This window comes from Saccoglossus kowalevskii, chromosome 2 (assembly GCF_978046115.1).
Source record: "Saccoglossus kowalevskii chromosome 2, keSacKowa6.1, whole genome shotgun sequence".
Classification (NCBI taxonomy): Eukaryota; Metazoa; Hemichordata; class Enteropneusta; family Harrimaniidae; genus Saccoglossus; species Saccoglossus kowalevskii.
Genome location: NC_140642.1, coordinates 25,605,493 through 25,620,800, shown reverse-complemented (window position 1 = coordinate 25,620,800; position 15,308 = coordinate 25,605,493). Strand labels below are relative to the sequence as shown.

The 15,308-nt window shown below is 33.4% G+C and overlaps 1 protein-coding gene across 2 annotated transcripts in view; it reads left to right on the top strand.

Moving 5' to 3' along the window:
- LOC100371431 (apoptosis-resistant E3 ubiquitin protein ligase 1-like) overlaps positions 1 to 15,308 on the top strand; it is a 44,283-nt gene that overhangs the window by 2,301 nt on the left and 26,674 nt on the right. Inside the window, exons 2-3 of one of the 2 annotated variants that reach the window (XM_085493569.1) lie at positions 7,003 to 7,174; positions 13,519 to 13,622. In XM_085493569.1, coding sequence (XP_085349695.1) covers positions 7,003 to 7,174; positions 13,519 to 13,622 — 276 coding nt within the window. Of the gene's footprint in view, positions 1 to 7,002; positions 7,175 to 13,407; positions 13,623 to 15,308 lie in introns of both variants that reach the window. The other variant, XM_085493563.1, reaches the window with a different exon arrangement.

Here is a 15,308-nt window from a genome sequence, read left to right as displayed (position 1 = left end):
TCAGAATAGTTGCGACAAATTGAATTGTATTAAGCTATTTGTGAATTTGTTTTTAGAATTAGTAATAATAATTTTATCAACACTTACACATCCCCCCCGGAGGGATTGGCAATGGTTACAAAAATAATCATTGTCTTAAAATTGAAACTGGTTGACACAAACAGATTGCAGTTAATTCTAGAACATGTGACCAATGTACACAAAACAAAGTTGAAGATAAAAAACACTTTGTTATGAATTGCCAAGCATACAGGTCATATACATGTGGACTGCTTTTATTTAACAAATCAGAAACACATAATTAATAATTCTGGAACCAGTGAGAGTGATAAATTTATTTCTATTATGAGCAATAAACATATGTCACTTCTCATACCGTAACTTGATTCATTAAGGCCAGTTTTATTATCAAACAGTAACTGTGATTTGAATGAGTTTGGAGATTTGTAATTTTTCTTTCTTAATTTGTTTTGTTAGACTGTTTTTATCTTCTCTGGAGGGATATTGTGGTTAAGAATTGTTATATTACTGTTATTGACACAACACCATGTCAAAGTTGTATAGCGATATGGTCACTAAATATCAACAACATTAAAAATGGAATATACATAATTTACAAAATTTATTATAAGGTCAGTGTTTAAAGCTTTTAATAAGTATATAAATTTGGTCCTTGGCTAATGACGACGAAGCGAAATTTAAACAATTTCTAGAATCTAACATTTTGGTTTTTGGCGTAATTTCAATGTCTTGTTCTGATTAAATTTTATCCTGCTTAGTATGGGAACTTTGTCATGTTTATTTGTCATTATTTGTAATTGTATTGGATAATGACCCAATTAGAAACCCTTAAACACAATTTTTCACACAATTTCAGATGAAGTTTTTCATATGCTAAGTTGTCATTTAAAATTGATTTTATTTTTCCTTGCTGATCTAGTTTGTTGCTGTCATATTCTCCTCGCGCTTTGCTGTCGTAAAAAAAATGGCCCAACCATGGTGTTAAATAAATAATAGTATTTTAATTTGAGTATTAGTGAAAATAAATAAACTAATTGTCTTATTAAATAATAGCTTTTTTGGCTTTTAAAATTAGTGATTTAATGCAAGATTTGAATGTATCATTTGCATTGAAGGCAGGGATCTTGCCACGCTGGTGGTCGGCCCCAACCGGCACTCAAAATTAGCATCCAGGACTATTGTCCGATTGTTATTATAATTATGTATAAAATGACACGCATCCTGCCAGTTATGGATTAAAATTTGTAAACAATAGACCTAGTCGCACGACATGTAGCATCTAGTAAATTTTGTGAAATTAGCACCTCTTTGTTTGTAAGTAAATACTTTCTGCGATAGACACAGTCTTTAGATTGAAAGCTAAAATTCTTTCAAAATCAATTTCACCTCGATATAACATGGTCAAAGCAGAGTTCACGATCTGATAGATTACGCTACTCAAGAAAAAAATCAACGTGTTTATTGTGTGATTTGGTAAAATACATTTGAACTGTTATCATCGTGATTCATGTAAAAACTCTTCTTTCAAGACCTATTTTACCTTTTAAAAATTGATAATCACCTTTTTTGATAACCATCACGCAGTTTTCAACTGAAATCGATGTCAACACATCATGCTACGACATCGCTTTACTTCCGCAATGTAATTTTTATGATCATTACCATTCGGAAAACTTTGGATTCTACCGGCATTACCATGCGGCATTTTGATTGGTTAATGGAATTATTGACCCATCGGGTCAACACCAATTTCCTTCCCAGAGGCTTTTGTGCTTTATGCAATAGTGCCTCTGCCACAGGTTCGCTGGTTTCCGGCGTCCTTTGCAAATGGTCATTAGGACGCAGGTAACTAGTAATCGCCATATTGTTCCATTTGGGCCGGTTTTCTGGCCGGAAGGAACGTGACTGAGTGACGTAATTTTCCATGCTCATACATACTGCTTGCTTAGACTTACATATTTGAGATGTTTCTAACATTCCTCGCTGTTTCTGTGCAAATTTATAACAAAAGAAACAGTTTTTTATTCGTCCAACTTTTGAAAGTAAAAGGAAACCCCTGCTCTAGGACCACAGGCGTAAGCGCTGACGTCAGGTAACCAAGGGAAATAGAACAAGCAATGAGAAAGTGATAGACCAATCGGAATGCCGGATTCGTTACTAGTTACCGGCCTCTTGTGGCTTGGTACGCCATGACACTTGAGGCGGGAACCAGCCAATGCCACAGGCAGCCTTCAATTTTGTGGTCAATCACCTCACTACGTACGATCATTTTCCTGTAGTTGTTACATCTGAAAATGTATTACAAAAAGTGGGAAAAAACATCTGTGACTATTTATTAATGTCAGACTTTAGTAAAAACGTAAATACAAACTGTTTTATCACGGACTATGTTTTGCAAGGTAATGTTATTTTAGTGAAATGGCGCACGTGATAAACTAAAACTAGGGAAAACAGCGTTCTGTTTATGTACATAAGATGGGGGAAGAAACATTAAACACTAAATTTACTCGAAGGGATTTCCTAACAAATCCGTTCGTCTTGTTTTCTGGTGAATATTTCAATACTATTTCTAGCTTGAACGGATTCGATTCACCGCATCTAACAGCTTCTAACAGGTTCTAATAAGTTTATAAAGTTAGTAATTTATTGTATAATGTAATGTCTTGATAACTTTGAAAGGACTGCACTTTCCAAGCGTAAAACATGTATGTTTTAATTCAATTTCAGATTTAGGACGTAAAACAATTTATTAAAGTGATTAAAGTAACACGGTGGCTTAAGCGTAACTGTGTTAACCGACGGGGTCTTGTGGTTCGAACATATTCGAGTATGCAAACGATTCTATGCAAAGCTGCCTTGTGCAGTGATGATAAGTAACGTGTATCGAACTGTGCAGAGTTCGGGTCAACACATGCGCGTCAACTAATACGTCACAAACATCATGGCGGGCCGTGTTTTTACCGAAGCGATCAAGTGATCAAAAATATCCACTCTTGATAAAACTAAGTCAAATTTTACTTTTATCTCATATCAAAAAAACAAAGTAACATTCTTTGCTTGGCATCATGACTGAGTAAGAGGAATTATTGGTATAATCAGTGTATAACATTGCGAAGTAAGTTATGTCACGTCGTAACTTTGAAAGTTCAGAAGTTTTATTTGTTCGTTCATTACTGTGAATATATACGTTTTAGAAGTTGATGGTACGAATAATAAATTACAACAATACTCCAAATAATTACGTGGTCGATTTTTGAAGGAGAATGTATTTGGAGTAAATAATACCGTGAACATATTCCTGGCTGAAACTTTTCAAATGCGTTTTATTTAACTTTTTACAATAGACTTTAATACTGCAACAATAATTTATTTGTTTCTGTTTTTTAGTCTGCAGCATTCGCATTTCGAATATATTTAATTTTTAAATTCAAACTCTTCTAAATTATGAAACATGTCTTAATTCCAAAAATATTTGCATTGCGACCGAACTCATTAATATTTATTGCTAATTAATATTCATATAGCTCATTAATATTCATGACCGACCGGCACTCACTTTGGGCTGGCAAGATCCCTGATTGAAGGTAATTCCTAAATGCGATAATTTGGTTTCTATTTGTACTTTTCATTTGCCAATTAATGCAAAATCTGTATTTCCTACTTTTTTATTCAAAATCATAATTTTTATATTAAAATACTAATAGTTAATTTCCAATTTTCACAATAATTCTGCAAATTCGAAAGAGAACTTTGTAATCCTGACTTAGGTTTTGATAAGATTACAATGTTAATAAATATACAAGTTATACAAACTCAGTTACAATTTGATTGGTCAAAACTTCTCAGACAATCATTTGATGGTTATGCCACATGAACCACTCTTGCTTCACACATGTGATTTATATGCTGTAACTATCACATATGGTTTAACACTTATCCTGCCAGACCCATGTACGCTTGCATTGACATGACCAGATAAGGGTTAGTACAATGCCTGTGGTATTAGTACAGTGCTCTGCCTATAGTATTGCACCATATTTAAATAATTAAAAATGCCAAGACCATAAGATTCATGTGATATCGTACTATAACTTGTAAGTAGTAAACCATTGGAAGTCAGCATATTAAAATAAACAGTTTAGTCATAGTAAATTTGTGAGTGAATTATCAGGAGTATTAATGCAAAATTTTCATAATATTTTTTAAAGTTTTTATACTAGTAGCTTTGCGATGAGTGGCTTTCTTAGTGAGTAGCCTTCGCAGTGAGTAGGGCTTTGCCACAGTAACTGGTCTTTTACATCGGAGGCAAGAATTAATGTTTTATGTGTCATTAACAACTGGTATCAATCTGGGAATACCATTGTTAGAAGCTGTTATTAATTTGCCTTTATGATTTGTGCAGTTGCTCTGGCAGGAATTTCCTAAATAAGACCCATGATATGAGTCCCATATTGACTATGTCCCTAACAGTTTACTTAGTTAATACTTACCGTAAACTTCCTTTTTGAGGCCGCAGCTTTAATAGAAGCCGCACCCCTAACTTGAGACATTGTTTCATGTTGAAATTGACAAGTTTTGATCCCAGGGAAAAGTCTGCAATATAAGCCGCACCCCAAACTTTCACAAACCAAACAGCCACCACATATTTCAGAAAAAGATATACCATTTAATTTTAAATTAAGGCATAATTTTTCGAAATTTAAATGATTCCTGACGCTTAAATTAGAGTCTAATTAAGGTTTTCCGTAGTCATTGACGCTTATTCCAGAGTACAGGTTTATTGTGGGTAACGTGACTGGGTAAACTGCATTTCGGCAATCAGCTGTTATTATCTTCAAAAGTGTTAAATTCTTCTTCAATGCTCAGCTTATCTTTCGAAAACAACTAATTTCTTGATTTAAAAAAAATCATGCCGTTTTCCCATCAAAATCAAAGCCAAGCGATCGCACTACAACAACGGTAAATCTCTTCCGTGTTTCGTTTACCATGAGGTCGCTGAACTACATTAACATATTTAAATGACTATGGTAATTTAATCACGTTGGCACGATCCAGCGTTTCCATTGGTTAATTAGCAACTTGACCTATCAGGTCAACATAACAGTTTCAAGTCACTAAAGATGTTTGAACTAACATGGCGGATATCGTATCGGATCGTTTATATGCGACCAAAATCATTCGCTTGCGAATTTATTTTTTGTACATTATTGTAATCACTACTGATTAATAATCAGCAATTGTAACACTTCGAAAACAAGTAAGTTATTCACTTGTGTGAAACGCAGCATGACCGTTACCATGATCATTTGCTACTAAGAATGCATTCGTTTTTGTTTTGACTTCTTTAAGAATATACTTTTTGTTATCAAAAAAAAGAAAATAAATATATTACATTAAATAATATACTGAGTATTTTTTTCGTTATCATTTTTTTTTGATTGACTTTTTTTATTTTAATTTCCCCGATGTCTAGATTAAACATGGAATGTACAGTCACTCTGCCGGAAGTCGAACATGCCGCAATCGACTGTGTCAGACGGCTGTCTGCACGGTTACTAAAAGAGTGACTAGTGCTAACGAATTAGTCTATTCAAGAGATTGTAGTATACAGTACCGTAATCTGCAAATGCATACAAATCTATTTGTAGATATTATTTATTGTGCAGTATGTTATACAGTGTGAAATTTCATTTGTGTATAAGTTTGTCTGTGTCTAAAATTCCGAAAGTGCCTTAGAATCGCAACAAAGTTGCAATCGAGTGTCGTGCATCTCATTAGCATATTATTATCCCTTCTGGCCTTTGTTTTCTGAAAAAAATTCCCTCTGTAACCGAAGTGAATGCTCTAATTAAAGCCGCACCAAGACTTCACGCATCTGAATTCGTCCATTGAAAAAATGAACTTTAATTAAAGCCGCGGCCTCAAAAAGAAATTTTACAGTACTTAATTAATTACTTGTCAGTGTCTGACTGGTATATACTAAATGCAAACAATGAAACATCAGCATAGTAAAAAAAGAATGCTAAAAGTCGTCTGCCCGACTAAATACAGCTATCCCGGCCAGTAATTGAATCATCAATTTTCATGAGTGATGTAACTGGTATTTCAATCTATTTGCTTAGTGGTCTTGGAATGAATGTTATCAATTTGGAGTGCATGACTTTTCGTACAAAGACGTGAACATTAATGCTAGAATCAAAGATGCAGAAAATCCATTTTGGGCGAGTGTTGCTTGGCGCTAAGCAGCCTAGCCGAATGCCTATTCTCTCAGTGTCCCTCCGAGAACTAATGCGGATCTTTGGAATGATGACCTCAGTTCGAAGGGTAGTTTCCCAGGTCGCGTTACGCAGCTGCCTGGTACAACACTTGTTGCTACAACACCGAGCTCTTCTACGGGAACTAGATTGATTGAACTATTGATCTCGGACCAAGCGAAGGAAGCCCTGCCCTGGTGGTCATCACTGGCAGCTATGACTCTGGAAAAGATGCCTCCCTCCAAGGTTGGGGAGCGCATCTATTGGACGAACAAGCCCAAGGTATATGGCCCCCGCATTAGTTTGCGACCACCATATCAACCGGCTCGAACTGAAAGCAGTGCACTTAGCACTACCACACTTTCTACTCGTAGTTCGAGACCACAGAGTCCTGCTCTGCACAGGCAACACAGCGGTGGTCTTCCTCAACAAGGAGGGGGGACGCATTGCCATAGTTGTCAGTCCTAGCAAAGCAAATTCTTCTTTGCTGCCTGGAATACAATGTAATGTGGAGCTAACCGCACACCACCTTCCATGGGTGAGGAACAGTTTGGCAGATGCCCTTTCAAGACGGCTTCGTCTCCAGAACACAGAGTGGCTGATACCCCAGTGGGTAGCCTCCAGGCTGTTTTGCATCAGGAAACAATGCTTCTACTCAACTGAACAAGATGATCTGTTTTATTGGGTACAATATTCAATTCGCGGATACTATTTTACTTCATTGCAGATTGTAAGTACCTTGAAGAATTGGCTGGTATTGATGTAGAGACAAACACACGCTTCCAGCACTTAGATACAGATGCCAAAATGTTGATATCTTTTGCCATACAGCTATTACAAGATGAGTTAAATATGAAAGAATGGCTTGAAGGAAAGGGACTACAAGAATATTTAGATAGGTAAGTTGGATTAGTCAAATTACTTGCTGTTAATATTGTCTGCTTTGTTTTGTGTCTCCTGAATAATCTGCTACCTTGTTAAATGTTAGAATCATAACTTCCTGTGTAGTTTCCCTTTCTGTATTTTTGATTTCAATCAATCTGACTTTGTATGCTGGCAATACATACATGTATGTTTTTATTCAGAGTCAAATCTGCCACTTTGCATTTGTGTACGCATTTTGCAATAACCTTATTACAAAAACAAATGAGAACCCTGTCACATATTTGTATTTGTATTTGTTACATATACATGTATATACATACTGAAATATTATACATGTGGAAAAGCATAGCTAAATCACAATTTCTTGAAATCACTCGAAAAAGAAATTTAAAATGCCAATTAAATATTTATATTATGTATTGAGAACTATATATTTATTGCCTGCATAATTACCGGTAATTATACCATGGAATTTTTAATGACTGGTATATCATTTTAGTGATTTAGAATTAGTGCACAAGGTAATGGGGGCTATGCTAATTTAATTAAGTTATTCCAATGGTGAAAAATTACAATTGACTGATTATTATTAGAATTTTGGCGGTGTCACCCTTAATGTTAAATTACATTTATATGTTGAAACTGATTTATGTTTTCATTCAAAATATAATGAAGCTATTAATGTAGAAAATATAATGAAGCAATTATTATGTACAAATTTAATGAAGCAATTAATGTACAAATTTAATGAAGCAATTAATGTATCTTTGTGTACAAATTACAATACTTCAAATTACTTCCTGGTTATACAATTGTGTTTCAGGCATTCAATCTGATAAATAGGGCCAATTTATCATAATTGTTTTATTGTCATTAACTTTTTGTTTTTTTAAAAAGTACAAAATATATTTTGGGGAGAAAAACCATTGTGTTGTAACAAATGGAATTAAAATGTTTGGTGGGTATTCCCCCCTACTTGTTAATACTGCTGTCAATGTGAGATACAACAAAATAAATGCAGCTAGAGATACATTTTGTGAAAAAAAAGCAAATAAAAATAAACACAAGCTATAGTTGTATTGGAGTTGCTTTATGAGCAATTAAGTTTCTGTTGTGAGAATTTAAAGTTTTGTTTAATGTGTAAATTCAATTTGTGTTCCAAAAAAATAATGTTTTGCTGTGTCCCAAGAAATCAAGTTTTTATTGCTAGAATTTAATGTTTAGTTTTATAAATTAAATTTTTAGTCCCCGTTCGGACGCAGTCCGAAAACGGGGACTTATGTTTTGATCTCCGTGTGCGTGTGTGCGTGCGTCTGTGCGTGTGTCCAGACCTGTATCTTAGAAATGCCTGGACCAATTACAATCAAACTTCACACATACATCATACATGATATTATACATACCGGTATGCACGTCAATTTGTTTCATGATATGATTCAAGATGGCCGAATGGCGGCCATTTATGTGCTAAAACTCACCAAAATCAAGCATTTCTCGGCTGTTTACAGATGGATTTTGTTCAAACTTGGTATATACATTAGACATTATAGGACCTTGATGCACATCATTTTGTTTTACGATCTGATTCAAGATGGTCGAATGGAAGCCATTTGTGTGCTAAAAATCCTAAAAATCAACCATTTTTTGGCTGTTTAAAGATGGATTTTGCTCAAACTTGGTATATACATTAGACATTATGGGACCTTGATGCAAATAATTTTGTTTTTTAGATAAGATTCAAAATGGCCCACTGGCGGCCATTTTGTATTAATGAATGTGGTTCTCGTGCCATATCTCCGACTTGCTTTCACTGATTATATTCAAATTTTAAATATTCATTATCTATCATGTCATAGATAGACAGATATATTGGTTTGACGATCCCATTCAAAATGGCCAAATAGTGGCCTTTTTTGTGCTAAACAATCATCAAATATCAAGCATTTCTGGCATTTATGGATGGATTTCGTTCAAACTTAGTACATATATTAGACTTTACAGGTTCTTGATGCACATTATTTATTTTTCAGATCGGATTCAAAATGGCTGTCTGGCGGCCATTTTCTTTTAATGAATGGGCTTCTAGACCCATATCTCTGACTTCAATATAATATTATTTTCAAATTTTAAATATTCATTATACATCATGTCATAGATGAACAGATATATTGGTTTGACTATCCTATTCAAAATGGCCACATTGTGGCCATTTTTGTGCTAAAAAATCATCAAATATCAAGCATTTATGGGTGGATTTCGTTCAAACTTGGTACATACATTAGACATTCTTGGTTCCTGATGCTCGTCATTTTATTTTTCAGATTGGATTCAAAATGGCTGACTGGCTGCCATTTTGTTTTAATGATTGGGCTTCTAGAGCCATATTTCTTGAATGCTTTGACTTATTATATTTAAATTTTATATATTCGTTATACATCATGTTATATATATACATGTACTCAAAATGACTGATTTTGGATGCTGTTCCAGAGCAATATCTTTCAATATGGACAAGTACTTGTTTGACGATCAGATACAAATGTCAATCATTTTAATTTGATAATTAACTGGGACTGTGTCATGCATGGCTTGTTGTTTTTAGCTCCACTGTCGACTTTGTCGAGCGGAACTTATCATATGAGTGACTGTCCGTCGTCGTCCGTGTCAATGTTTTACTTTTTCGACTTCTTGAAAACTACAAGCCTGAATGCGTTGATACTTGGTGTATATGTACCTTGGGTAGACCTCTCTTAGGTTTGTTCATTTCATGTTGATATCTTCAATTCTCTAATTTTGGTGAATATTTTTGTCATTTTTGGTAAAAAGTTATATTTTCGACTTCTTGTTAAAAACCACAAGTGCAATTGCTTTGATATTACATATATAGGTACTACATGTGGACCTCTCTCAGATTTGTTCATTTTTAATGATATCTTTAATTCTCTAATTTTGGTGAATTTTTTTGTCATTTTTGGTAAAAAGTGATATTTTCGACTTCTTGTTAAAAACTGTAAGTCCGATTGCTTTGATATTATATATATAGGTACTACATGTGGACCTTTCTCAGATTTGTTCATTTCGTGATGATATCTTCAATTCTCTAATTTTGGTGAGTATTTTTGTCATTTTTGGTAAAAAGTGATATTTTCGACTTCTTGTTAAAAACTGTAAGTCCGATTGCTTTGATATTATATATTTAGATACTACATGTAGACCTTTCTCAGATTTGTTCATTTCGTGATGATATCTTCGATTCTTTAATTTTGGTGAATATTTTTGTCATTTTTGGTAAAAAGTGATATTTTCGACTTCTTCTAAAAAACCAATTGTCCGATTGCTTTGATATTACATATATAGGTACTACATGTGGACCTCTCTCAGATTTGTTCATTTTGTGATGATATCTTCAATTCTCTAATTTTGGTGAATATTTTTGTAATTTTTGGTAAAAAGTGATTTTTTCGACTTCTTGTTAAAAACCGCAAATGCAATTGCTTTGTTATTACATATATAGGTACTACCTCTCTCAGATTTGTTCATTTTGTAATGATATCTTTAATTCTCTAATTTTGGTGAATATTTTTAAAATTTTTAGTAAAAAGTGATATTTTCGACTTCTTGTTAAAAACCACAAGTCGAATTGCTTTGATATTACATATATAGGTACTACATGTGGACCTCTCTCAGATTTGTTCATTTTGTGATGATATCTTCAATTCTCTAATTTTGGTGAATATTTTTGTCATTTTTGGTAAAAAGTGATTTTTTTGACTTCTTGTTAAAAACCGCAAATGCAATTGCTTTGATATTACATATATAGGTCCTACGTCTCTCAGATTTGTTCATTTTGTAATGATATCTTTAATTCTCTAATTTTGGTGAATATTTTTATCATTTTTGGTAAAAAGTGATATTTTTGACTTCTTGTTAAAAACCACAAGTCCGATTGCTTTGATATTACATATATAGGTACTACATGTGGACCTCTCTCAGATTTGTTCTTTTTGTGTTGATGTTTTCAATTCTCTAATTTTGGTGAATATTTTTGTAATTTTTGGTAAAAAGTGATATTTTCGACTTCTTGTTAAAAACCAATAGTTCAATTCCTTTGATATTATATATTTAGATACTACATGTAGACCTTTCTCAGATTTGTTCATTTCGTGATGATATTTTCGATTCTTTAATTTTGGTGAATATTTTTGTCATTTTTGGTAAAAAGTGATATTTTCGACTTCTTGTAAAAAATCAATAGTCCGATTGCTTTGATATTACATATATAGGTACTACATGTGGACCTCTCTCAGATTTGTTCATTTTGTGATGATATCTTCAATTCTCTAATTTTGGTGAATATTTTTGTCATTTTTGGTAAAAAGTGATTTTTTCGACTTCTTGTTAAAAACCGCAAGTGCAATTGCTTTGATATTACATATATAATTACTACATGTGGACCTCTCTCAGATTTGTTCATTTTGTGATGATGTCTTCAATTCTCTAATTTTGATGAATATTTTTGTAATTTTTGGTAAAAAGTGATATTTTCGACTTCTTGTTAAAAACCAATAGTTCAATTGTTTTGATATTATATATTTAGATACTACATGTAGACCTTTCTCAGATTTGTTCATTTCGTGATGATATCATCGATTCTTTAATTTTGGTGAATATTTTTGTCATTTTTGGTAAAAAGTGATATTTTCGACTTCTTGTAAAAAACCAATAGTCCGATTGCTTTGATATTACATATATAGGTACTACATGTGGATCTCTCTCAGATTTGTTCATTTTGTAATGATATCTTTAGTTCTCTAATTTTAATGAATATTTTGGTCATTTTTGGTAGAAAGTGATATTTTCGACTTCTTGTTAAAAACTGTAAGTCTGATTGCTTTGATACTATACATATTGTTCATTTTCTAATGATGTCTTCAGTTCTTTAATTGAAATGTGCATTGCTAACAGCGAGCTATCTCAGCCGATAGGCTGCTTGTATAAATTAAGTTTATGTTGCAGAAAGTCAAAAATTTTTGTGACACATGTGGGCCACTGTAAAAAACTAGAATTTTTGAAACATTTACCTTATAAATCCATTTTGTAAAGCATTACTACACAAAAAATAGTGTCTATCAAAATTTCCTAATAATTTTTTTATTTTTTTTTTTAAATGTTTTTGTGCCAGGCGACAGTTCTGAATGTCACTGTTGTCTCTCCTGATTTTTTTTTTGTACATTTGTATGTACAAATTGCAAGTGCAAGTGCTGACACATAGTGCATTTTGCCACAGAAGTCATTTCCTGTTTGGGACTACATGACAGGGCTGTGCGGCCATATCCCTATCAAATGGCAATTCAATGCGCTATCCTGGCGTAAACCAGGCTCGGTCAAACACAAGCACCTGCGAACCTTAACCAAGGTTCCCCCCAAGTCGCATTCGTTAGTGAATGAATCAACAGTGTACACCTCTACAATGTGTAACAGTTGTTAATCATTTGAAGCAGACCTCAACCATGTCAAGGTTGAAAAACTTAGCTTCTCATAGAGTTTATGTGTCAACTAATTGTGTTGAAAATTTGGTATGAAAACAAATATTTTATATCGCAAACTGAAAAAGAAAAACTTTTTGGAATTCGGCATCAGCAGGAATGCTGATAATTAGATTATTGTGCTTCATTCAGTTTAATAAAAAATGTTTCTCAAATAAACTCAACTGTTTGATTTAAATTGAATCCTAGTGTTCTTGTCAAAGCCTCTTTGTTGGTTTTTAGCATTGTTTGCCAGAGTTGGAGCATTTAAAAGTTTGTGATCTAATATTCAAGTCTGATGTTGTCAATGTACTAGTGTTGTGTTGAGGATGAGACAATAACTTACCGGGTAATTGAATTACATTACATTACATTACATTACATGAAGCCAAACATCAATTTTCTCAAACTCATTGATATTATTTATAAAAACTTTTCTCAAATAATTTTTTGGAAATATTCATTGATTCTTTTGAATGTTATCATTTTCACTAGCATTACATAAAAGTTTATTGCATTATTATATATTTGCACCTGTTTCTGTGATTAAACTAAACTCTCACAATGTGTATGAGTTAATATCATGTGATTTTGATTATTATATTTATGTCACATTTACGTTATGCACCCTTATTGTTATTTGTTAAAACCTTGTACGGTATATTGTCCCTCCTGCATGCTTAATGTTTTTTTCCCCTCCTGCATTTCTATTTCACTTGCAGATTAATTTTACATGGCTTCACTAATTTGTATGTATTAGCCGACCTAGACCTAAATGACTTTGACCTTCTGCTTACATTGCGTATAACATTCGAGGATTTCATGATCTTCAGGAGCAATTTAAAAGAATTACACCAAGCAAAGAACCAAGTAGATTTTAGAAGTGAAGCATGGAGACATTACGTTAGAGCAACGAGAACACCAAAGATGACGTTTCGTAAGTCAACAATTACATAATTCAATCTGGGTATCTGTGGCATGTCAATGGATTTGTGGTGTAGCTGTCAAAGTTTGGTGTGGTTTCTAAGTGCCACATACAAAATACCTACTTGTCTGTCTTAGCGACCATGCTCGACTATGCACCAACCCCGCAATAACATTCCAAATTAAACCATCAAATCATGGAACCCCGTCATTGAACGTCGTTTTACTTTTCTGAATAGTGTCCATCCTGACTATAGTGAATGGGTAAACTATAATTCAACATGACTTGTTCGCGCTCGGGAAAAGTGTTAAATACGTTTTCCATACTCAGTTTGCCATTCAAAAATCTTTTTTTTTTGTTGAGTCAGTGCCAAGAAATCAAAAGTTAAACATTTGTAATTCACTTCGGTAACGTTTTTTGAAAAATTACATTGTCAGTATTCAGAAAGACTTGTAAATTTGTGTGACAGTGTCAGTACAACACAAAATACTGATTGGTCATAACAGGCTAGACCTGTCGGGTCAGAGGGCATTGTTACAGGTCAAATCATTCAGAAAACATCATGGCAGAAGTTGCTTTGAATCAAAAGTTTGTGTTTTTTCAAAAACATTCAACATAGGTAATTGTGAATTGTAAAAAAGTGTTGTAGAAATCAAAGACGATCATTTCACAATTTTCATTCCACCAAAAAAGATGTACTTTTCCCTCTAATCTGGCACATGATTAACAAAATTATCATTTGGCAAATCTTTCACAGACTTTCTAAAAAACACCTAACCTGGGCGATAAGTTGGACAAGTATGGTATCTGCAAAATACTTTGTTTGTTTACACAAAATTTAAATTTAAATTTTTAATCTTTTTATCATATCTTCACAATAGAGCCGTTGGATTCGGGAGATCTTTTTCTTGTTTCCACCTGATTGTTGAAAAAAAAATGTGCCAGAAATAAGTTTAGCATAATCTGCTGTGTATTCACCTCATTCCAATCAAAATGTCAGAGTTTGTTTTGTGTTACATTTGTAGTCACTTCTATTATTTTCTAATAAATCATTTCCCACCATTTTAATGTTGTTTTTCCTGCTGAAAATAAAATACAGTATTTTTAAGGAGGATTCACTGAATTTGAACGAAATATTCTTTGCCTGATGATAAACATGATACAACAAACTAATTTATTTCTGAACTAGCTTGACAACTTTAACAGAATATTGTCAATGCAAACTATATTCAGCATAGCTTGAAATTGTAGAGCGCCACCAAGAGTTGACAATCACATACAACTGTGGCTCAAAATTATAGCAGCTGTTGTAATATTGTAGATTTCACATTCTATCAAAGTTGAATGACTCAGAGATTGAGAGTTTTACCAATTCAGCATTATTCATCTGGTTGATACTTACATTTATATCATACTGTACACAATCAATCATTGAGAGGCTGAATTCCAATCAAGTGGCAATATATTGCTGCTATTTTGTAAATTATTCCTGTTTTTTTTAGCTCCGCTGTCGACTTTGTCGAGCGGAGCTTATCATATGAGTGATTGTCCGTCGTCGTCGTCCGTCGTCGTCGTCCGTCGTCCGTGTCAATGTTTTACTTTTTCGACTTCTTCTTGAAAACTACAAGCCTGAATGCTTTGATACTTGGTGTATATGTACCTTGGGTAGACCTCTCTCAGATTTGTTCATTTCATAAT